Consider the following 24,210-nt stretch of genomic DNA (forward strand, 5'->3'; position numbering starts at 1 on the left):
CCCTCGGCAGCTCCCGGCCGAGCCCCCCGCCCGGAGCCCCTCCCCACCGTGCCCGGGGCGCCTCGGCCGCTGTCCCGCGCGCTGCTCGGGGCGGGGCTGTCCGGGTCCTGCCGGGCCGCGGCCCCGCTCCCGGCTCCCCGCGGCGCTCGGGATGCTCCCGCGGCTGCGGCGCCGCGACGGGTGAGTAGCGGCGTTTCGCGCCCCCCGAGCGGCCCCCGCACCCCTCGTCCCGGGCCGCGGACCGCCCCCCGCCGACACCGGTCCGGTAAAACCGATAACTTTGGGGTTTCAGCCGTGTGTTTGATGTCCGTGCGCAGAGGTACTCGGCGGCGGCTCCTCCGGCGCTGCGAGCGAGCGGAGCGGCTGCTGCTCAGCGCCTCGGTGATGCCTTAACCTTAACCTTAACGCCTTAACCTGGGCTGCAGGAGGGTTTATCCTTTCGTTACTCTGTCTCCAGAGCTGTTTCCTCTGAGGTTTCTTGGCTCTGATGCTGAGGTGCAGCAGCCCCGCGTCCCCCCTCGGGCACTGTCCCTGCGGGGACGTTTCCACTGCTCAGCGGCCCTTCGCTCGGGTTTTCTCCCACCCCCCAAAAGAAAATCAACAGTTTGCCTCCAGGCAGCTCCGACAGCCGTGGGCCGAGGAGGAGGAACACCCTCCCCGGTCCACGGGGGAAATCGTCCCCCGCTTGGGCTTCATGAAAGCTGTTGGGACGGGGAAATCGTGGCTCCCCAACATCCCGCTCCGCGGTGCCTCCGCGCCCGAGGGATGCGATACAGCAGGCAGAAAAGCAGCAGGGCTGGAGGGGCGCCGGGTGCTCTGCGAAGGAATTGTGTAACTAATGATCCTCCGGCTTAGGAGCATCGCAGAGCGCGGGGACGCGTGGGTGGGCGTCGGGAGCCGTGCACCCCTCGAGCGCCTCGGAAGCGATGGGCGAGCGTTTCAGCGCGACGGGGCTGTGGTGCTCACGGTGAAGGTGGGAGGGAGAAGGCTGAATGTTTGCTTATGTATAGAAACAAATAACAAAGCTCTTGATGCACTTAAGACAACAAGGGTTATTTCTTCCCATCCTTGAAATAAGACCGTCTCTGGCAGGAATTGCAGCTCCTGAGCGCGTGCGGCCGCCCGGTGTGAGGGATGCGCTGCCCGTGGGAAGCCCTCAGCAGGATCCCAGCAGGCGGGGGTCGCTGGGCTTTGGCAGCCCTCAGCCTCGCGCCGCTGCCGCCGCTCTGTTCCGTTCAGCAGTTTATTGCCCGTAAGGAATCACTGTGTTAGTCCGGCTGCTGAGCACCAGCGTGGAATTTCTCAGCTGGAAACCAGCAATTTTGGATGTAGCCGCGTGCCCAAGGGAAGAGGAACAAGTGCTGTAGGAGAGGGGGTGGTTGCAGCGATCCCGCACACATGCCGGCCACGCGACCCCTGGGAGAGCTTTCTCTTGACCCAGCGGAGTGCGTCCCGGCTGCCCCTCACATGGCCTTCAAAGGGGGAGCCCCGATGGGTCACGGGCTCGACACGCCAGGGCGCTGCAGCAGATGGATTTCTCCCGCAGAGTTAACGGTCTTGGAAACGACAGAGCCACAAACATCCTTGTGATTGATGAGCTGGGGATGGGGAAGTTGATTGGAAAGCCAGGAGAGAGATATCAGCTCTATAAGAAATATGGGAAGAATTCATCCCTAATCTAATCTCACTGAATTCCACAAGGATGTGGGGCAGGGATCCTTTGCTCCGGTTCTTTAGGTTGAGATTTAAACAGGAAACCCCCAAGGATGTAAGTTATTCTCCCAAATACCGATGCGCTCGTGCGTGGAGGCCGGAGAGGGGATGCCACGGGCTGAGCCGTCCCAGCTGGCTGGGTTGGAGGCGATGCCAGGCTGCGAGGCTGCCAGGCAGCACCGAGCTCAGGCAGAGGGAGCGGGAGCCAAGGATGGGGTCCCTGGCAGGGCGCGCTGCCAGTGATGCTCGTTGCCAAACTGAGCCCTGAGCCAGCAGCGCTGGAGGATGTTCTCACCGGTGAGTGTTTCTGGCTGCATTGCGCTCTGCTGTGCTCCCATGACCCCCTCTCAGGGGCTGCTTACTGCAAGGGTGAAGATTTATTGTAAACCTTGGGCGCCAGGCTCTCGGAGCTGCCTCGTCCTCCAGGTTCGGTCTATCCCTGCTCCAGCTCGGACTGCAGTGAGAGGCGCCTTCGACAGCGCGGGCTAATTAGGTCTTTCCAGGCACTCGCGGCTGCAGTTCCAAACCTGGTGTTGAAAGCACCCACAGACCAGGCAGCTGAGTCCCGGGGCAGCCAGGATTGGCTTTTGGATGGGAATGGGGGAGATCTGCTCAGGGGGAGCCACCGCACCCTGCCCGGGGTGGCAAGAGCTCCTGCAGAGGACAGGCTGCAGGGGGAAGGAGGGCGAAAACAGCCTCCTGTTCTGGAACAGGTCTCCAGCTTCGGGCCTCGCTGGTCGCTGCGAGGCACCCGTCCCCTCCCTGCCCGCTTCTTGCTTCTGTCCTGCTCGCAGGTGCTGGTGGTGCCTTCTCTAAATCCTTCAGCCTGGGGAAACTGAGGCACAGAGTGGCAAAATGACCAGGGGGAGGTCACAGCACTGGGCTCTCAGTGCAAGGGACCTGATCTTTCTGCCTCCCTAGAGACAAGATTATCCCAAATCCCGGCTGTGAAATCCAGCATCCACCTGTACCTGGATGCTGAGGCGTGACAGATTTCCCAGCACCCTGGAGGGAGCATTCCATGTTCTGGGCAGAGATAAGCCTTTATCAGTCCCCGATGCAGGCGCTGCAGGATGTTTGGGCGCTGCAGGACGTTTGGGCGCTGCCATCCCCGTGCTCAGTGACCCCACGTACGCCCGATCCCAGCTCCGCAGCACGACACAACCCCGGCGGTGCGAGGGCACGGCACGGAGCACGGCTGTTGTGAACGTCACCCCAGTTGACTTGGGAGCCTGCCCAGGGTATGGTCTCCCTAAAACAATGCCCCTCATAAGCTCTGGGGGTTATTGTTCTTGTGTCGCGGGCTGGCAAGCTGCCACGTATTGTGCGCAGGAACTGCCCCGCTTCTCCCACCGCCGCCTTCAGGTTTACTTTCCCGTTTTCCAGGAGGAGGCCACTGATGTCACCTAATTATTTGGCCTGAGCACTTGGTAGTCTGGCAAGAGAAAAAAAGGATTTCGGTTTCAGTCTGTCCATTGTCCACTGAGAGAAGATCTGCTCTTCCCACGGTGGGTGCTTCCACCTGGGCAGGTGGTGACAGCTCTGCCACCGTGTGCGGGAGCTCCACACTCGGTGTGGGTGGGCAGCGGTAGGGTCGATCGCTGGGCTGGGCCAGGCTGTGCTGTAGGAGGGTGGACTGCTCTTTGGAGGGAGATGGGACACTCGGGGTCTATCCCTGCCTGTGGTTCCCATTTTTTGTCCGTAGGCAGGTCACTTGGTCCATCTGTGCCTCAGCTCCACACTGGAATAGCAATAGCCATGGTCACCTTCCATAGCTGTGTAGATGAGTATCACAGAATGATAGAATGGTTTGGGTTGGAAAGGACCTCAAAACCCATCCAGTCCCACCCCCTGCCATAGGTAGGGACACCTCCCACTGGATCAGGGGCTCCAAGCCCCATCCAACCTGGCCTGGAACCCCTCCAGGGATGGGGCAGCCACCACTGTTCTGGGCACCCTGGGCCAGGGCCTCCCCACCCTCACGGGTGATCTTTTCTTCCCAAGATCTCGTCTCAATCTCCCCTCTTCCATCTTCAAACTGTTCCCCTCATCCTATCCCTGCACTCCCTGACCGAGAGCCCCTCCCCACTTTCCTGGATCCCATTTCCGTACTGGAAGCTGCTCTGAGGTCTCCACGGAGCCTTCCCTTCTCCAGGCTGAACAACCCCTCGTCTCTCAGCCTGTCTTCATAGCAGAGGTGCTCCAGCCCTTGGATCATCTCCGTGGCCTCCTCTGGACTCGCTCCAACAGCTCCACGTCCTTCCTATGCTGAGGACTCCAGACCGGGACACAGGGCTCCAGGTGAGGTCTCACAAGAGAGGCAGGATCCCCTCCCTCACCCCGCCGGTCCCACTCCATGGAGAGCTGCATGGCCTTCACATGAAATAGGGGTTGAGCAGGAAGGATGTCCCCGGGAGGAGCGGTGGTTGCTTCAGGGCTGCACCGGCTGGCTGGGCGTCCTGGCCCAAGGAGCCGTGTGGTGAGGAGGCACCTCCGCTTGTGACCGTCTGCTGGGCTGGGTTCGCTCCGTTCGAGCCATCCGGTTAGATTGCAAAAGGAGAGCTGCGTGCCAGCTGGGGCGAAGGGCCTGGAGGGCACCGGCAGTGCCTCTGCCGGTTGCTGATCCTTGGGAACACACCGCCTGGTCTGGATCCAACAGCTGCCTTGGCCGCTCATTAAAACAGTCTCTCTGAGGAAGCCCCCCACGCCTGCCCAGCCTGTTCCGATTAGTGCAGCGGGACGGGGAGAGCCCAGAGCAGGGCTCCCGCTGATGGAAAGAAAACACTGCACAGATTTCAAGTGTCGGGGGAGCAGGCGGCCGGGACAGCGAGAGGCCGCGGCAGCGCGGGCGGCAGCCGTGCCGCTGTCTGGCCACGGTGCAGCGGATGGGCCGGGTGAGCGGGCAGCAGAGCAGGTGCTTCACAGCCCCCTCCTGCCGGGAGTCACCGTGGGGTCGGAGCAGCGGGGCCAGCAGCTCTCCGAGAGGCGCTGAGCATCCCTGCACCACAGCTCTGGAGGTGGGAAGCAATAACCCCACTGTGGATGATGAAAATGTGTGTTATGGATTGAGCAGGTTTGCTGCAAAGTGCCTCAGGGGCTTACGGTGCCGTGGGCTCTGGCTTGGGAGCGCTGGGGAAGACAGCAACTGGCCTGCCTTGGGATGCTTCTCCGCTCCCCAGGGTTGGTTCTCTCATGAGATCCCTGGGCGTGGAGCTGTCTCCAGCCCTTGGCTCCCTGCTGGGGTGCTTCAGAGACACCCCTGGACACCAGGACCGTGAGCACACCTCCTCTTTTTGGGACCAGCGGCTGTGACAGTAGGCGATGGCTGAGCCTGCTGGGGTTCGGGCTGGTGGCCCAGAGCTGATGGCAGTCACTGTGCCCCTGTCCCCAGAGGCTTTCCAGCCAGCCTGGGGCGAGAAGCTTTAGCAAACGCAGCCCTGGCTCCAGTCCACGCTGACTCCTGGCCGTGGGGGCCCTGCCAGGTTTCAGCGTGATCCCCGCAGCCCAGCCGACAGCTCCGGAGCCGACCCCGAGGGCTGTATTGAGTGTCAGCCCATGTGGCAGACAGGTGACGAGGGTGGGTTTTGGCCCACAGAGAGTATCAGTGGCTCTGAGGAATGTGATGCTGCCCTGGGGACTCCTGTGGCCTCGGGAGCTGCCCCGGCAGCACAGAGCCTCTCTGCTGCCTTATTTGGGTACTTTAACACAACAACAGAGGGTGGCAAACCCCTTCCCAAAGGTAGGGTAGGAGGCAGGTTGGGAGTTTCCTATGCCAAATCAATCCAGAGTTTAATACACCAAGTTAACCTGAAGTTTAATACACCAAGTGAACCCTGAGATGCGCCGTACGGCTGCTGAGACACGATTGCTCTGCTCTTGTCCCACCTCCCTGGCCCTCTGCTTTCTTTGGGGAGGAGCACAGCCTTCTTCCTCCAAATCTGCCCCCGCGCTGCTGCCAACCGGCATCCCGGCACGGCTTATCCCTGCCGGGAGCCCTTATCCCACAGCTGCTCGCCCGACAGGGCCTTGGCAGCAGACCCTGAGCGTGGGGCTGTGGGGGATGCTGCGAGAACAGCTGTGGACAGAGAGGGGGAAATGCAGCGCTGGTGCAGCAAGGAGAGAGCCGGAGGGTGTGCAGAGTCCCAGGAATTCCCCAGGATGTAGAGGCACAGGAAGCTGCCCGTGCTCTGGCAGCACCTTGGGCAGGAGGAGGCTTGCAAGGTGTGTCTCCATCCAGCTGTCTTTGCCCACTGGATTTGCTCCCTCCCTGGTCCCGGATGCCCTTGGGGTGAAGTAGCGGCAGGAGCTGCAGAGGTTGCTCAGCTGGCGTGACCTGGCTCGCGTAGAGCATTCAGGAACGCCAAGAAAGCCCTGTGGGTACTGCTGCCTGGAAGTACGGGTGAATCCGAGCCATCACCGCGCAGGGAGGCGAGCCCGGTCACCTTCCCGGCCCGACACCCGCGAGCCGAGCCAGAGCAGGCATCGCCCTGTGCTCTCGGTAGTGGGGAAAGGCAGGGGCTGAGCCAGCACCTCCCGAGAAAGGCGTTAGCGGGACGGCAAGTGAAGCCGGCTCCTATCCCTACATAAACAGCTATTAGTATCCTGGCCAGCTTTGCCGCTGGTGACTCCGCATTGGCTTTCAAAGGCCGTGGTCCCAACCGGAGCGAGCCTTAAGCTCTTAAACTTCAGAGAGAGGAACACCGTTAGAGGAGGTGCTGTACTTGCCCCTCTGAATGTAAAGGTTTACCCCCCATAACGACGAGGAGCTGAGCCTGACTCCCACCGACTCCGAGCAGATAGGAACTGCTGTCTGCGCAGAAGGGCAGAGGCAGCCGGGCTCTGCCGGGTGGGCTCACGGCTCTGAGCGGGACGGGCGCTGCTTTGTCCGTGCTCCAGGGGAGGAGGGAAACCAGCTGCAGAGCCCGAGGTCGGCGTCTGCGGCCGTGCAGCTGGCGTGTGCTTAACGTGACACTCCAGGTCTCAGGGACCGGGAATGTTTGCACATTAGCACGCGTAAGGAGTAAAAAAGGGAATAAGCACTCTTGCTCTTAAGTGTCACAGCAAAGTCCCCTGATCCCACGCAGACCACGGAGCTGCCTCTGCCCCATCGCCGTTGGCAGCAGCCCTGGCAGGGACGATGTGCTGAGGGGCCGCGCTGTGCCGGCAGCAGCTGGGGATCGTTCCTCCCAGCTCCCGGCCCTGGGCACGCTTTGGCAGCTTTGGCTGGCAAGAAACAGTGGTTCAGGGCTAATTGTGATCATGGGCTTTAATCTCACGAGGCAGGAGTGTAGGGAGGCTGTCGAGAGATGTCAGGGCTGGAGGGGAGCCTGCTGGCAGAGAAACGGTGAAGGCAAAGCTTGACCAAGCTCAGCCACCTTCTGTGGTTGAACAAGCTCTCCATTAAACCCTCAAAATCCGCTCCCCTCTGCCTTTGGAGCTGTGTGGGACGTGCACTGTTGGGCATGTGTCACTTGTATTTCTGAGGGATTGACTGAAACCTTGCCATCTTGCGTGGCACAGCGCCGTGTCCTGGTGTCACCTGAGCTCTGGAGCCGGATCTGGGCTCCCAGCCCTGGTGTTGTGCAGCAGGAGCATCCCGTACCTCTGCCTCCATCCCACAGCTCAGCATCGCAGGCTTCCCCAGCGCTGGTCCTGCCCTGGGGGAAGGCAGGGAGGAAGCTGTGGGCCCACCCTGGTGTCTTTGTCCTCCCCATTAAAGAAGGACGACAGCTGCTTCTCCCTCCAGCTGTTGGGGCATCCATCATCCCGCCCGGGATGGAGGGGAGCAGGCGACACCCCGGGCTGAGCAGGGAGGGCTTCTGTGCCCGCGGGGGCAGGAAGGGGGGCAGGCAGCGCTTTGGGAAGAGGGAGAGCCCCGGGCAGGGGTGCACGCCAAGGCTCGCTCCCTGCACGCCTGACCCACGTTCACACGGCGCAAACCAGCGCGCACAGCAGCACCGAGCAGAGCTGAGCGTGGCGAGGAGCAGGAGAGGACTCCTGGTGGCAGGACACTGCCGTCCCGGCTGCTGGACATCCTCGCCTGGCTTTGCCCTTGTTTCTTTGCTGGGGTGAGACTGCCGCTCCCCAAAGTGGCAGAGAGGGGTCTCCCCGGAGAGGGGACCCAGGACGGTGTCAGGAGCGCGGCGCTCAGATCTGGGAGCCACAGCTTGGCTTGGGAGCCTCACGGCGAGTTCCTCACAGCCTTTCCATCCCAGTTCAGGCCACAGTGGCTGAATGCCGACAGCAGCGCAGTCCCCCTGCTCCCCTTGGCTCCTGTCCCTGGGGGTCCTCCAGCTGCCGGGGCCGGTGTTTCGCCGCTGCCCGTGGCCTGGGCAGCCCTGCAGTGTAACCCAAGAAGGCAGGAGGCTGCAGAGGCGGCTGCGGATTAGCTGCGACACAATCGGGTCCTGTGAGAGCGGTGGAGCACGTGGTGGGCTGTGCTGGGCAGGAGGCTGCTGTCAGCCCTGCAGGATCACCGAGGAGCTCGAGTTCAGCATGCTCTTCCCTCTTGGGAGATAATCCGTAGCCCGATAATTCCCCTGCCACGGCCCTTCCCCCTCTGAAATTTGGGCTTTTTTACACTATTTGCGGCATCTCAGCAAATATGAGTTGTTGAGAGGAAATCAGTGCTTTCACGGATGAACGATTCCCTCCCATCCCCACATGTCTGCAACAGGAGGGATTTGTCTTTCCCCTGTACTCTGGCAAGACCTTCCAGGGCACTTGGTCTGCAAAGGATAAATTCGGTGCCGTGCCGTGCGAGGGTGGCTCCAGATGAGAGCCCGGGTGGAAGGGGAGGAGGGCAGGGCGCGGGGTGGCGGTTGGCACTAGGGCATCGCTGGAACGGACAACGTCAGCCCAGCGCTGCGGCGGCACCACCCGTGCCACGTACACTGAGGCACTCCTGGGGACTGCCGTCTCCCTCAAACAGGGCTGCAAACACCCACCTCCTCAGGCCCCCACGGTGCCCACCCGGCATATGAAACCCCTCTTGCCTTACCCCCAGACCTCCCTCGCCCAGCAGCCTGCCCTCATCAGCACTTCCCTCTCCAAACTGAGATAGAAATAGTTGTCGCTCGGGACGGCTGATTATTTAAAGCTGTCGGGAGTGTTTAATTTAACCCTGGATTCATCATCCGCAGCTTGTTTCCATCCACTAGACACCCTCCCAGTGTAAACTCTACCTCTGCCCAGCTCTTCACCTCCAGGCAGATTCGGGCAGAGGTTTCCCGGCAGGGGCCGTGTCCTCTCCACGTCTTTCCCCGTGTCCCCGCTGCGACTGGCACAGCGAGGGGTGGCCCCGCACGGCCGGGGCACAGAGCTGCTCCTGGGGTTTTAGCTGTGTGGCTGGATGTGTGTCCAGAGACAGCCGTGCCGATCCCTCGCCGCTGCCTGGGCACGACTCAGGGTAACGGGGGCAAAGGTTTGGGGAAAGAACAATACGTATGGGAAATCTCTCTTCCTGGAAGTGATACTCTGAGAATTCTTTCTTTCCTTGCCCTCTTTAAATCCCTAACTTTTCTGTACCTGCACCTAGCTCTGCCAGGGCTCCGGGTTCCTCCCATGTGTGGCTACAGCTCCTCAAACCTATTTTTGGCATCCCCAGGGTGAATCGTAAGCGTAGAATCGTTGAGGTTGGAAAAGCCCTCTCAGATCATCCAGTCCAACCCGACCATGCCTGCTAAACCATGTCCCCAGGGGCCACAGCCACACGCTTTGTGACCCCCTCCAGGGATGGAGACTCCACCTCTGCCCTGGAAAGAGGGAATTGATAGAAGTGAAGGGATGAAGCGCTGCTACAGCAGAGCTGTACGTGGATGGACTCACGCCCGCCTGCCCCACCGCCCCGGCCTCTGCTGCAGGCATGCAAAGCATCCCTAAAGCTCAGCTCACGGCCGTGCATGAACGTGTCCTGGAGGCAGGAGCAGTGCCCTGCCTGCCATCTGCAGAATCCTGACCCACCCTGGCATCCCCAGGAGCTCCGGGTCATGAAGGGTTCCTCCAAGGGCCGGCTTAGCCCAAAGTTAAGCCTAGCACAGCCCCTGCTCCATTTATAGAAGGCTGCAATTAGAGGCCAGAGTTTTCCCGAGTCCTCCAGCAAGGGAGTGCGTGTTGGCAAGGAAAAAACTCCTTGTCAAATCCCAGGCACGTCCTTGTGATGACCCCTGGGATAACAGCAATCACTCAGGGCACGACAGGTCTGGGAGACCATGGCAAAGTGCAGGGAAGAGCTGAAATCCCTGGAGCATCCCCAGCACTGGAAAACCACTCATCATCTCTGCATGCTGGGAAGGTGTCCGGGGGGAAGTGAGCGCAGCACTGCCTGTTAGCAGGTCCTCAGGGTGGCTGATGGGGTTCCTGCCTGGGAAACCCCCTCTCCACCATCCATGTGGAATTGAAAACCCATCATGTTTGTGGGTTTTTAGCCCTGGGTAGTGGCTCACCTGTCGAAAAGTCTGCCCAGAAAAGGGGTAGGTGGTTTGGGAAAGCAGCCCTGAAGTAAAGAGGGACAGAAAATGACACAGACTCAACCCTGAGGTCACATCCAGGTCCTGGGGGTGGTGCCAGGTCTCATCGGATGGGGAAGGCTGTGGAGCAGCAGGTTGTGCTGGCCAGAGCGAGAGCAAGGCGGCAGCGAGGGCAGGGAAGGGGCAGGAGAGGAGATGAGCCAAGGTCCTGCACCCCAGCCCTTGCCCTGCTCCCTGTGGGATGAGAATGAGAGGAACCCCAACCTCCACAAATCCAAATCGTCCTCCCTGAGCAGAGCCGAGTGCTCCTGCTGGAAGGCAGGGACCAAGGCAGTTGGAAAGGCTTGGCCGCACCGTTCCTCCTACACAGCCTTCCAGCGGGGCGGCAGGAATCCCCCGCGCCTTGAGCCAAGAGCCCCTGGCCAAGAGGGAACCAAACCCCTCTGATTTTAAACCTTTCAGCCACGAGACTGAAGGAGCTTAATGTGCAGCAAGAGGCAGGATTGGCCGGAGCTGCCATTTACAGACCGGGACTTTTATAAGAGGGGGGAAAGCATCTAAACTGGCTGAATTGATTGCTGAGAGCTGGCAGACCAGCCCTCTCCCCGTGGGACGTGTGGGAGCTGGCGAGCGAGGCTGTGAAACCCTGTACGCCTCTGAGGGGGTGTAAATGGAAGAGAGTCCTTCCAGGCTGCAGCATCCCGGAGCCAGCGGATGCTGGTGGCCTTGGGATGGTCTGCGGGGAGCAGGGAACTTGCAGAGCTACCGGCCTGTGACAGCTCGTGTACGCACACACAGCCACAGCTGATGCTGAAGGGATCACAAAAGCAGTATTTATGGAGAGCAGTCCAAAATATCAACTCCCCCATCCGGAAGAGGGACAAGATTTAGCCCCAAGCTGAGATAAGATGAATATCAGGGACCCCTCATCAGGCTCTGGCCAGGCACTGGGGGCTGAGCAGCTGTTCAGCAGAGGACAACGAAGCTCTGAGAGCCTGTTGGAGGGTGTAATACTTCCCAGGCACTCCTTGTCTCTTCTCTCACGTCAGTCACTCCCAGGATCTCAAATCCGAGCACTCCCGAGTAGCCCATGCTGTGGGCACTCCAGCACTGCCCCGCATACCTCCTGGGGCTGTGACAGCAGAGCTTCTGGAGTGCCTGGGTGTGGAGCACCATTAAAAGTCTGCCCAGAGAAGTGGGGGAGGCTCCATCCCTGGAGGTGTTTAAAAGACAGGAAGATGTGGCACTTGGGGACAGGGTTTAGTGGTGGACTTGGCAGGGTTAGGTTTAGGGTTGGACTCAAACGATCTTAAAAGTCTTTCCCAACCTAAACAATTCTATGATTCTATGATTCTATGATTCTATGAAGTGTGCCAGAGCTCTCGGCTGGCAGCTGGTGAGTGGCTCTCCCAGTCACAGCTGCGTTTCCCAGTACCCACACTGGCCCTGTGATCTCCAGGAGCTCTGCCACCTCCCGGAGGTGAAGGCTCTCAGCTGGGACTGTGCAGCTCACGGAGACGTTCAGCAATGCTCCCCGTCCTACCCAAAGCGTCGATGAGGCCCCTGCTTTCTCTCCCAGCCTGGCTGCTTTGGGCTGCACCAGCTCCTCAAGACAAGGCTTGTCTGCTCCGAGCCCGCGCTCCCCAGGGAGGGGTGGGCCTTGGCCCTTGCGAGTGCTCTGCTCAGATAAACCCTGGCCAGGCGCTTGCCGGGAGCTGCAGGGTCCCCAGCCTGCGCCGAGCTCGCCGTGGCTGCCAGCTCCCCTCGCAGCAGCCCTGGCTCCTTTTGCAATGCTGTGGGTGTGCAGAGGGCTGGCCGCTTGCTCTTGCTTAGTCCTCTCTGCCAGACAGCTACATCTTCTCAGGGACAAGCTGATCTACTGAGCCTTCCCTCGTGGTCTCTCAAGTACCCTCTCCGGCCGGGGATTGGTGGGACGGGGGTCCTGACATGCACACAGCCCACCGTGGTGCAGCCTTCCCCCTTCTCTGCTTGCAGCTGGTGGCAGAGGTGACATCTCGGCGCTGGAGCATGGTGCTGTGAGGACGAGCTGCCCCTTCTTCCCCTACCGAGCACCAGGATGTGCGTTGCCCGCGGCCGCAGGCTGCCCCTCGCCGCCCTCCTCCTGTGCCTCCTCCTGCAGCAGCCAGGCAGCAGCAAGGCATGGAAGCAGCACGCCCCGCGCCTTCGTCTCGCCTACAGAGGTAAGGGGGATGCCCAGGTGGATTTCCTTGCGAGGGCTGGGAGAGTATCCTTGCAGCCAAGGAGCAAAGCGGTGGCTGCATCTCCCCAGGATGGGCGCTTGAGGTGTTTCTCTACACACGGCACATGGGGATTCTGCCCTGGTGCTGCTGGCGTTGGAGAAGGGGGCTGAGCGGATCTGGGGTCAGAAGGGACGTCTCCTTCTGCTCAGGCTCACTCTAAGCATCTTACGATGTGGCCCATGCTGGAGCTGAGCTGGGCAGCCGCAGGGGAACAGGACCACGAGCCCCAGGTGGTGATGCTGGCCCCTTCCCCTCCCTCCACCAGCACAGTGCTGCCCCAGCTCAGCCCTTCTGCCCTTACCCCTCCTTTCCTGCCGAGGACAGACTGACCCACTGTGCAGATCATTTCCCTGCTGCGCTTTACCCTTCCCCCTGCATCTGTCCTGTCTGTTTAGATTATGAGCTGTTCAGGGGAGGCACAGTTTGCTCTTCTTGTGCCTTATGTGAAAGTCGTGGGCTGCTTTCAGTGACCTGAGGATGCAAGAGGAACAGACTGAGAGGTAGCGTAGTGCCCAGCAGAGATCTCTGCAGGGCAGTGACCTCAGAAGTGAGGGCAGACGCAGCTGGTCACCCTGTCACGGACCTTTCACAGAGAGAGTCATTGGGCACTGGAACAGCTGCCCAGGGAGGGGGTCGAGTCGCCTTCCCTGGAGGTGTTTAAGGAACGGGTGGATGAAGTGCTTAGGGACAAGGTTTAAGGGAGTGTTAGGAATGGTTGGACTCCATGATCCAGTGGGTCCTTTCCAACCTGGTGATTCTGTGATTCTGTGTGACCTGCGGCATTCAGCTTCTCCTGGGTCAAAGAAGGCAAGTTGCTTGGAAGGACAGACAGCTCAGTACATCCCTGGTGCTGCCCTGGGTGCGGCAGTCGGGGAGGTGGCAGTGTAGCTTTCCTCTGGGCATCGCACTCAGAGATCTTGGTCTGCTCCATCGCCCTGAAAGCTGCTCTCCCGGCAGTGGCCACCAGTGATGTGGGAGATGCCCCCGGCTGGAGAGGGTTGGAGCAGGCAGGGCTGCAGGATACCCTGCGGAGAGATGGCCCCTGCTGATAGCCCAGTTTGGAAACGTGGTGCAGGGTCTGCCTTTCCCTGGAGCCAGAGGAGGCAGAGCCGGGCTGATGGGGCAGCGGGAGCGCTGACTTCAAAGCCCCGCAGTGCGCTGGGGCCAGACATGCCAAAAGCCCTCAAGTCCTGGGCAGAGGCAGAAGAGGAAGCTCCCAGCATCGGTGCGGCTCAAGGACAGCGCGAACAATGGCAGGGGATGTGACTCACGGACAGCGAGGGGCAGGTTCAAGGACACAATGCCTCGAGAAATTTAGGTTTAAAAACCCCTAGGAAAGAAAAAATAACAGGAGGCCTTTGAGAGTCCATCTATGAGATCAGCCTTGCCCTCAGCTCCCAGCGTGGGGCAGGCAGAGCCTCGCCGGGGCCGGGGGAGAAGGTGCAGCCGGGCTTGGGAGAAGGAAATGACAGCACCGAAGGCTGGGAGAGCAAAGGAAGGATGGGGCGCAGGGCACGGGGCCAGGAACAGCAGCAGAGGCTCCCGCCCTGCCGACGAGGAGGTTGATAATAGCACGCTGGCCATCGCGGCCGGGCGAGGTGGTAAGCGGGGTCAGGCTGGGTCAGCCCTGGCGCGGAGCCGCCCGGGCTGCTGAGCCCATACAGCAGCGCGGTGCAGCCACAGCACGCCTCGCGGCTCCTCTTACCGCCCTAAAGCGGGGCAGGCACAGCAAGGAGTTGGCAAACAGGTCTCCTGCCAGCCTTTGATCTGCAGCCAGGAGCCATCGCCAAGCAGCAAGTGCTTGAGCATGGCAGGCTGGTCGGTGACTGCTTATCGGCACCAAAACCGGCCCTGGCACACCTCGTACTGGCCGATGGCGGTGAGGGGCTGGATTTAACGCCAGGCTCCAGGGCTCTGCTGCCATGGTCTGTGCTGTCTGATGGCTGGGGGAAGGGACGAGGACAGCCCTCCGGCACAGCCGGGCTGTGACCCCAGGAAGCCCAGGGTCCTGCACGGAGGAGGCTGTGGCCGAGGAGCAGGCGGCGATGATGGATGGGACAAGGCGGCTGCAGTGGTCTTGACAATAAAGAAAAACACCATGGCCTTGGGAGATAATGAACACAAAGGAGAGGATGTTTCTCTGGGTTCACCCACCAGTTGAGCTGCTGTGCAGCTGCTGCGGAGCCCGCCTGGCTCCCTGCCTTGGAGGTCAGGGTTTGGATCAAATGCCCTGCGTGAAGAGCTGACCTGGGGGCAAGAAGAGGCTGGTTTGTGCACAGCAGCTTTCTGCGTACGGGGTCTGCGTCCACAGCACTCCACGTCCACTTGGCGAGGGAGCGAAGCCGTGCTGCAGGGTCAGGCGCAGCCCCTCGCCGTCGCTGATGCTGCAGTAGGTCTCGTGGTACACCTGTAGGGCAGGGAATCATCCCCGGGTCCTGCCACGCGCTATCATCACAGCAGGGATGGCTCCTTCATCATCCTGCCTGACCTTGTCCTCGGGCGGGGACCGGGCAGGTCAGAGGGTGACGTTCCCTGGGATAAGGCTTGTCCCCGCTCCGCTTAATCACACCCACATAATAGATGAACGTTTGTCCTTCCCTCCTACCCCAACCGAACTCCCTGGTGCCCTGCCTGACATTTCCTCCTGGCTCTGGCAGGTCCCGGGAGCGCTGGCAGATGCAGGAGGGTGGGCAACGCACAGCAGCCTGCTGGGGACCCAGCGGGGACAATGGCCCGCAGGCAGGGACAGGAATTCAGCTGCTAATCCCATTCACCTGGTGGGAAATGGCTTGGAAGTCTGCCCCTTGGATACCCGAGGGATGGTAGGGAGTGAAATGGTGCCGTGCACAGGTTTTGTGGGAGCAGGAGGAGGGCCAGCAGGTCCCTGACACAGCTGGGAGAGGGGGATTTGTGCCATGCAGTCACTGGACCTCTGACCCCAGAGGAAGGGGAGAAGGAAACTCTAGCTGGGAGCGAGCCCGGCTGCGTCAGCGTGGATCCGGGCAGGGACCCTTGCCTCCTGCCTGTGGCCCAGCAGCTCCTTCCCCCGCAGGGACAAGCGACGTCAGTGGTGTTTCCAGCTCACAGGCACTGGCCCCGCTTCCCCTCTGGCCTGGAAATGGGGTGGAAGGAAGAGAGACGTAACGTCCCGGGTCAGCCGGTCCCCTTTGAACGGCGCCGTGCCCGTGCCCACATCCGCCCCACCTGCACCCGGGGCCGCACGTCCGCCCACGCTCCCGTCCCCACTGGCCAGCACCGGCTCCCATGACAGCTTCCCTCCTGACACATTGCTTCAATCCACAGGATTTGGGGTAATTTCTCAGCCTGGGCTTTACAGATCACCCCATTTTTCCAGCCATCCACCACCTCCCTCCAGTCTCGCCCCTTCTGCCCTTTCCATGGCACCTTCCCCCACGCAGCACCAGACCCAAGAGCAGCCTTGGATGAGTACCCAGGCTTCGCTTCTCCCTAGGCGGATCCCAGCACCTTTGAAGACGAAAGCAATGTGCTCTGATCTCCAGGAGCGCTGGGGCTGCCCTGGTGCTGCTGTCTCCTGCCTTGAGCCCTGGAGCAGGCGCTCGCCGGCACGGCAGCTGCTGCGACCCCGTGCCGGGGATGCTTGCCCGCAGCCAGCCCCAAACCTGGCGCTGCACATCACGCACCGATGCGGGCCAGGGGATGGTGTTTCAGCAGTGGTTAACCGAGATACAAGAGCTTATTGTCCCTCTCACTAGCCCACACGGCTGCCACTGTGCCGGAGGGGCCACCAGCCACCCCCGGGAGAAACAGCGTGAGCAGCAGAGCCTCTCGCGCTGCCCTGCTGTGCCGTGGCACGGCCTTCCCCCTCGACAAGGTGGCTCTTCCCTCTGGCAGTGCCAAAGCCGTGCTCTTAAAAGCCCTTTCCCTGAGCCAGTCTAATGCTGGGGTTAGGCTGTGGCTCAGGACATAGCAGGAAAAATTACGGGGTAGTGGCTGCAGGGTCAGAGCAGCATCTGGGACACAGCTGGGGACGTCCCTTCGAAGGTCCTGGGGCCAGGGACCGTCCGTCTGTCTGTCTGCCTGTGCCAGGGCACCCATCCACTTGGCCAGCCCGGTGCCTGGGGGGAAGCCCCGCAGCCGGCAGAGAGGCTTGGGGCCGGGCAGGGGAGAGGAGTCCAGGATGGGCTCTGGTGGCTGTGGGCTCATGCAGCCTTTCCTTGGAGAGGTGTTTCACCCCAGAACAGCCAAAACCCTTTTTCTATAACTCTCCCAATCTGATACCCAGGGAACACATGCTGGGAGTTATGGGAAGTGAGTCTCCTCCCTTGTCAGCCCTCTCCTCGTGGTTTCAGGGTGCCGAGGGTGATGGTTTTCTGCTAAGGCAGCAGCAGGGAGGTTGCGTTCCCTTGGGACAGAGTGGGTTGCTGGAGCTGTGCTGGAGACGGGGAGTTCAGGGGCCTCGAGTTGCTTTTTCAGTCACTCAGGGATGCATTTCTCTTGCTCCCATCTTGTGCTCCTCAGACCTGCTGAAATCCAACAGCTCTCGCCTGTTGCTGGCCTCAGGGGATGGGCTGGATTTCCAGGCTCTCTTGGTGGATGAAGACAGGGCCTGGCTGATGGCGGGAGCCAAAAACCACATCTTCCTGCTCCATCTGGACCATCCCAGCAGAGAGCCCGAGAAGGTGGGTGCTAGGAGGAGGGTGTGAGCACGACCCTGGCCATGCTGGCCTCTTCCTCCCTGGCAGCAGCAACTTGTTCCCATGCTGGGGCGTGGAGGTGGATGTGCTCCGAGCTGGGCTGCTGTAACATCACCAGGGACACATTTACACCAGGATGTCTCAATCAGTGGGGTCAACCCATCCCTGGCGGCGTTGAGCCCCGCTGGGACTGGCTGACGCCAGGGAGGGACAGGGCAGCTTGACCAGGAGAGACCTGGGTGGACCCCGGGTGCGGGTGGAAGGGCAGTGCCCGGAGCCGGGCTGTCACACCTCACCCCTGCTGCCCCTGAGAGAGCGAGAACTGCAGCACTGAGCCTGCTAATGTCATCCCAAGACATCCTGCTGGCGGGGTGCACGGCTCCAGCCCAACAAAAGCCAAGCCCATCAAGCGGCTGCAGCCCGGCGTTCCCACGGGCCAGGATCCAGGCATGCCATGGCCCACCCAGGCTCCCTCTGAGCCTTTCTGGCAGGCTCGCGGCCGAGCTTGGCCGGGCTCCGATGACCCAAGGGGGTGTCAGAGCTGCCCCGCGTCCTCACCTGAGCCTCGCAGTGCCTTTCGGCTGAGCCCTTTCCCACCGGTTCCAACCGACCCAGGCGGGAGACGGGGAGCAGGGACTGCACTGGTGGGGTCTCTGTGTTGCAGATTTTCTGGCCAGCCTCCAGGGAGCAGGTCGAGCATTGCCAGCTGGCGGGGAAGAACCCGGAGGTAAGCAGGCCTGGCAGCCCACAGCTTATGGCTGTTGCAGTTTACCGTGGATATTAAACACCCACATCACCCCAAAAGGGAGCCCTGGGGTCTCCCTGAGACAAGGGCGCTGGGGCAGCCAGAGGGAAGCTCAGCCTGCAGCTGCCAGGGCCGGGTTCCGGCCAGGCTCCCATGTCCCAGGCGGACGTGCCAGGGTCCCACTGACAAACCTCTCCTCTCGAGCAGACAGAATGTGCCAACTTCGTCCGACTCCTCCAGCCCTTCAACAGGACCCACGTGTTGGCCTGCGGGACGGGCTCCTACCAGCCCGTCTGTGCCTTCGTCCAGCTGGGAGCCAGAGGGAAGGTGAGGAGCGCCCTGCCCAGCCGCGGCCCCATTGCAGAAGGTGCCCAGAACCCCCTGCAGCGAGTGGGGCAGAGGTAGCCCCAGAGCCGGGGGGTGACCAGCCTGGTGCAGTCCATGGCAGCCGCGTGCCTTGCTGCACGCCGTGAGAAGCAGTGCCGGGTGCCCTGTAGGGACGCTGGCAGCCCCCACAAGGAATCTGCTCCCTGCAAAGCCGAGCACCCCTTTCCACGTGTCTCCACATGCCCAGCTTGCCTCCAGCCCCACCCTGGACTGACGTCTCCCCTTGGCTCTGGCAGGGTCCTGGTGCACCCACCATGCGGTTGGTGTCCCACTCCTTGGAATCGGGACGAGGACGGTGCCCATACAGCCCCCACGAACCCTTCACGGGACTCCTCGTTGGTAAGAGGGAGTGGGGGTCATGCTGGAAGGAGAAAGTGCTGGGCACGGTCCGTGCTGGGAGGGGGCAGCGGCAGAGCCTGGGTCATGGGTCTGCAGGAGGCTCCCAGACAGATCGTGCCCTCCTCACTCTCCCTGAGCCTCCAAGGACACAGGAGCATTCTGCCACCCCCACACCCCCTCTGACCCTGCAGATGGGGAGCTCTATTCAGGCACCTCCAGTGACTTCATGGGCAGCAGCGCTGCCTTCTTCCGGACCAGGATCCATGGGGCTGAGCAGAGCTACATCCGCACCGAGCAGAACCAGGACCACTGGCTACACGGTAGGAGCCGGGACCCCTGGGGCGTGGGGGGAGGGCACTCTCTTGCCTTTCTGGTGAGAGGCTGGGCCAGTACTGGGGCCAGAGCTCAGTGGTATGGCCCCTCTGCTCTCTGGGGGAAGCACTGATGAAGCCTCTGGTGGAACCCATGCTCCAACGTGCGCCCTGCAGCCTGAGCACCACGAGTGGGGCTCTGCCTCCCAGGTAGCAGGGTCTCCACAGGGTGCTCTCAGCACCTCACACTGCTCCACAAGCTTCCAAGGGCAGTAGAATCATAGAACCATAGAATCCCTAGGTTGGAAAAGACCTTTGAGATCGTCAAGCCCAACCGTACCTGTCCATTACTAAATCACATCCCTAAGCACTTCACCTACCCATCTTTTAAACACCTCCAGGGCTGGGGACTCAACCACCTCCCAGCACAACAGGGTCAGAGCAGGGCACGGGGTCGCATTGTGCTGCTTGTCCCCTCTGCAGAGCCTGCGTTTGTCAGTGCCTATGCCATCCCCGACACCTACAATCCACACGACGACAAGGTCTACATCTTCTTCCGTGAGACAGCCATGGAAGCTGGGCCGTGGGAAAGGCGGCACATCCACGCCAGGGTGGCCCGGGTCTGCAAGGTCAGTCACCAAAGGCCAGCATGCCATGGCGGGGTGTCCCTCCAGGTGGGATTTCACCTCCTGTGGGCCACGGGGAGTCCCAAGCAGGGGCCAACACCAGCCATAGGGTTGTCTCCACACTACCACCGTGGAGCAGAAGGATCAGGTCTGATGGTGCCCCGCTGCGGGGAGGGAGGACCCTCAGTGGTGGGGGAGGCTTGGAGAGCCTGGGTCGAGCCCAACTCTCGGTGCCTGGCAGAACGACGTCGGAGGGAAGCGCAGCCTCATCAACCGCTGGAGCACATTCCTCAAGGCACGCCTGGTGTGCTCCATCCCTGGGCCTCAGGGCACCGAGACCCACTTTGACCAACTTGGTGAGTGCACAGCCCGCTCAGCAGCCGCAGCAACGCTGCTCTGCCACTGCCGCTCCTGTCGGGATGCCCCAGGGAGGTGGGCACAGCATCGAGATGCTCGCCTGCATCCCTCGAGCAGTGCTCCGGCTCCCGGGCACCTCACCTCCACCCCTCTGTTTGCAGAGGATGTTTTCCTCCTGCGCACCCGGGACCCCCAGAACCCCCTCGTCTTCGGCCTCTTCACGGTGTCGAGGTGAGCGCAGCCCTGCTGCCCCCCGCGCGGCCGCCCAGCCCCTCGCCAGCGCTGCGGGAGGAAGGGCCGCCGGCCGCCTCACTGCTCTCCCCGCTGCTGCCAAACGGCCCCTCTGCCAAACCACCGGTGTCGGCCAAGCCAGCGGTCACCCACGCTGGACTGGCTGTGCCAAAAGCATTCCTGTCACGCCTGGGCTGGCGGGAGAGAGCGTGGGCTCAGGGGCGTGGGGCATCGCCCGTGGGGCGGCAGGGACGGTGACAGCCCGTGCTCCCCCCGCAGCGGTGTCTTCAGCGGCTCCGCCGTCTGCGTCTACTCCATGGCTGCCGTGAGAGCTGCCTTCAGCGGCCCCTTCGCACACAAGGAGGGATTCGACTACCGCTGGGTGGAATACAAGGGCCGCGTCCCCTACCCGCGTCCCGGCACGGTAAGGGGCTGCGGGTGAGGGGTGGCAGCGGGGCGGGCTGGGCTGGCCCTAACGCAGCCGCTGTGTTGCCACGCAGTGCCCCAGCGAGACCTACGACCCCCTCCTGCAGTCCACCAAGGACTTCCCCGACGAGGTGATCAGCTTCATGCGCGCCCACCAGCTGATGTGGGAGCCCGTGTACCCCCAGGGCCGCCAGCCCGTGCTGGTGAGGGCCAACGTGCCTTACCGGCTGCGGCGGCTGCTGGTGCACAGGCTGGAGACGGAGAGCCGGCACTACAACGTGCTCTTCCTCGGCACAGGTGGGACGTCGCCGCGGCTCTGGGGACGCCGCCAGCAGGTGCAGCTGCCAGCTGGGGCGGCTCCAGCCCTGACAGCTCCTTCTCTCTCTGCCCTCACAGATGAAGGTAAAGTCCTGAAGGTGGGACTGGCCGGTGGGGCGAACCGTGGCATGGAGGTGATCGGCCTGGAGGAGATCAGCGTCACTAAGGTGCGGGAGAGCAGGGATGGAGCACACAGCCTCCCCTCGGCCCATGGCAGCCTCCCTGCAAGCTCTGCAGCCTCCATCCAGGAGGTCCTCGCCTCCCACCTGCCCATCCCGCTAGCACGGAGGGGAGCCAGGGCGACAGCAGCCGAGTCCTGTCCCAGCTCCCCTTCCAGTCCCTGAGCGGGGAAGGGGAGGCACAGCAGAGCCTCAACTGAACCGGGAGGGCCGAGCCCGGGTCCGACAGCGTTGGCCGGGCAGGGCTGCACACAGCCAGCGGGGTGCTCGCACGGAGCAGGTGGAGCACCAGCACCCTGCCCTGGGGTCCCAGCGCCACCGGCCAGCTGGGGAACCCCGGAGAGACCAACAGGGCTGCAGCACGCTCTTCTTCCCTCTAGGTGCCTTCTCCCATCCTGGACATGAAGTTATCGCCCAAGCGGGTGAGTCTTCCCAAAGCAGCCGAGGGACGGCCAGAGGGCAGCTGGCGCCAGGGCTTGCACGCTTAGGGAATGGACAGTCTGGGGGGGGCAGGCTCTACCCCCCCACTCCTCCTGTCTCATGGGGAGCATGGGGAGCCCCAGTCTCGAGCCTGGGGATGCTGACTGCTGCTGTTGTGGTTGCCCGAGCAGCAGGAACTGTTTGTGAGCAGCACCCACGGGCTGCTCCAGCTCTCCCTGTACCGCTGCGAGCTCTACGGCAAAACCTGCACTGACTGCTGCCTGGCCAGGGATCCCTACTGCACCTGGGACGGCAGGTCCTGCGCCCCTCAGCTGCTCACTGAGAAGAGGTGAGCGGCCACCGGAGCCAGCCTTGCTGTCCCCTTGTGACGGATGGCATTCGGAGCTGCAAGGGGCAAGCTGGTGGTCCTGGAAGCTTTGCCTCTCAGCCCAGACCGCTCCTCACCCTCCCTGGTGCCCCTTCTCCTGGCTGCTCTCCCACAGCGCGGGGCAGGTGCCACCCCACAGCCCTGTCTGCTCTCCCGCAGGCGTGCCCGCTGCCAGGACGTGCTGAGGACTGACCCCCTCACCCAGTGCCGGGACACCGCAGACGGTGAGCGCCAGCCCCAGCCCTTGTGCGCTGCCCCAGCTCCAGCAGTGCCCGGGAGCGCGGCACGGTGCAGAGAAACCGGTGCCCGCCACCCGCAGACCCCGCGCCGCCCGTCACACGCTCCCCCGCTGGGTACTCACCCTGTCCGCCGTCCCATCCCCATGCAGGGACCGCTGCCGTGGAGAAGCTCGTTTTTGGGGTGGAAAAGAACTCAACCTTCCTCGAGTGCCTGGCGCGCTCCCCGCAGACGACAGTCCGGTGGCTGGTGCGGCACGGCGAGGAGATGGCCCTGAGCGAGGTACGGGGGGACAGGTGACAGGGATGGGGTGCAGGGGTGGCTCGGTGGCCCAGGACTGACCCCCGGTGCTCTGCTTCTGCCGCAGGTCAGGAACAGCGGCCACTTCTCGGTGCTGGAGCAAGGGCTGCTGATCCGGCAGCTGGCGAGGGAGGACGCGGGCACCTACGAGTGCCAGGCGGTGGAGCGCTCCTTCTCGCGGCCCCTCACCCGGTACAGCCTGCGCGTCATCAGGCACGAGGCCATGGAGGTGCCACCTCCCCACCGGAGCAAGGGCGCCGAGCTGGGGGGGCCCCACCAGAGCCCCCAGCCCCGGATGGACCCGCTCCCGGGCTACAAGGGCTTCCCACGGGCGCTGGGGGCACCCGGTACCAGCCTGGATGCCTACTGCAACGCGCTGCGGCAGCAGGAAAGGCAGCGGCAGAAAGCCTGGCACCAGAAGTGGCAGCACCCGTCCCCGGACAGCAAAACCGGGCGGGTGCGGAGGCACCCCCAGCGCCTGTGAGGGGGCAGAGGCAGCCGGGGCCGCCAGCAGCTCCTTTCTCCGTCTGTCCAGGACCCTTCTCACACGCCGGTGTCTGCTCCGAGACACCTCTCAGCTTCCCGTGCAGAAACGCCTCGCCATTACTACCTCAAAGCCTGCCCATCGCCCCTGTCGCTCCCCGGGGCTCAGTGGGGCGAGGGCACACAGCCCGCACCGGCTCTCCGAGACTCAGAGCTATTTACACCCTGCAGAGTATTTATTCACCTTGTTTTCCCCTGGCCCTTAAGGACAATCATTAACAGCAGCAATAACGAGCACAGAGGACAGAGAAGGGAAGCAGCCGGTTCTCACAAATGGTTCCTCAACACCCAGCAGCGTCCGGCCCTGCTGCGGACACCCCCGCACACCCCTGCCTGCACCCAGCTCGCTCCCCTCTGGAGGCAGCTGGCTCCTCAGCGCGGGGTCATGGAACTATGGGATGGTTTGGGTTGGAAGAGACCTCAAAGCCCATCCATTTCCACCCCCTGCCACGGGCAGGGACACCTCCCACTGGATCCGGGGCTCCGAGCCCCATCCAACCTGGCCTGGAACCCCTCCAGGGATGGGGCAGCCCCCACTGCTCTGGGCACCCTGGGCCAGGGCCTCCCCACCTGAACAGGAGAACGTTTATGCCATTTCAGCTTAAAACTCTTCCCCTTGTCCTCTCCCCGCACTCCCTGAAGAAGAGCCCCTCCCCAGCTCTCCTGGAGCCCCTTTCAGTGCTGGAAGCTGCTCTAAGGTCTCCCCACAGCCTTCTCTTCTCCAGGCTGAACAACCTGAATTCTCTCAGCCTGTCCTTGATCGGGAGGTACTCCAGCCCTCGGATCATGTCCATAGCCTCCTCTGGACTTGTTCCAACAGTTCCATATCCTTCCTCTACGGGGGATTCCAGAACTGGACACCAGGCTGCAGGTGGGGTGATCACCTACGGAGGTGCTGGAGCCCACACGCCGCTGGAGGCAGAGGGCACAGCCGCTTGCGGAGCTCAGGCTCTGCCAGGTGCCCACGCCCAGCTCTGCTCTACTTCACTCGGACGTTCACTTTCCCAAGAAGAGAGCGCGCGGCAGGCGGCGGTTATACCAACTTACAGTTTATTGTTTTTTTTAAAAAATGACATGAAACACAAGTAAAAATAAATACATCATATAAACAACAAATTGTTCAAAGTCTCTGTTCTGGGAGATCAGAAGAGCACACCCTGTTCGAGAGAGAAGAGGGAAGCACGTGATCACGTGTGGGGCCAACCGACCGACCCACCCTGCTAGAGATACTTCTCTTTCCAACCACAGACAGACAGGCCACGGACTAAGGCGGCAGTAAAAAAAA

The 24,210-nt window shown here is 62.2% G+C and overlaps 1 protein-coding gene across 1 annotated transcript; it reads left to right on the forward strand.

Annotated features, from left to right (window-relative positions):
- Positions 1-47: 47 nt before the first annotated feature.
- Positions 48-23,995, forward strand: LOC104059065 (semaphorin-3D). Its single transcript, XM_054076568.1, has 18 exons — positions 48-180; positions 12,177-12,382; positions 16,943-17,103; positions 17,783-17,845; positions 18,071-18,190; positions 18,487-18,589; positions 18,781-18,909; positions 19,384-19,529; positions 19,768-19,882; positions 20,045-20,114; positions 20,394-20,538; positions 20,615-20,837; positions 20,937-21,025; positions 21,418-21,459; positions 21,649-21,806; positions 22,005-22,069; positions 22,234-22,364; positions 22,450-23,995. Exons 2-18 carry the CDS (start codon positions 12,259-12,261, stop codon positions 22,864-22,866), a joined length of 2,301 nt encoding a protein of 766 aa, XP_053932543.1. The 5' UTR covers positions 48-180; positions 12,177-12,258; the 3' UTR covers positions 22,867-23,995.
- Positions 23,996-24,210: the final 215 nt, after the last annotated feature.

Source organism: Cuculus canorus, chromosome 11, assembly GCF_017976375.1.
Source record: "Cuculus canorus isolate bCucCan1 chromosome 11, bCucCan1.pri, whole genome shotgun sequence".
NCBI classification, from domain to species: domain Eukaryota; kingdom Metazoa; phylum Chordata; class Aves; order Cuculiformes; family Cuculidae; genus Cuculus; species Cuculus canorus.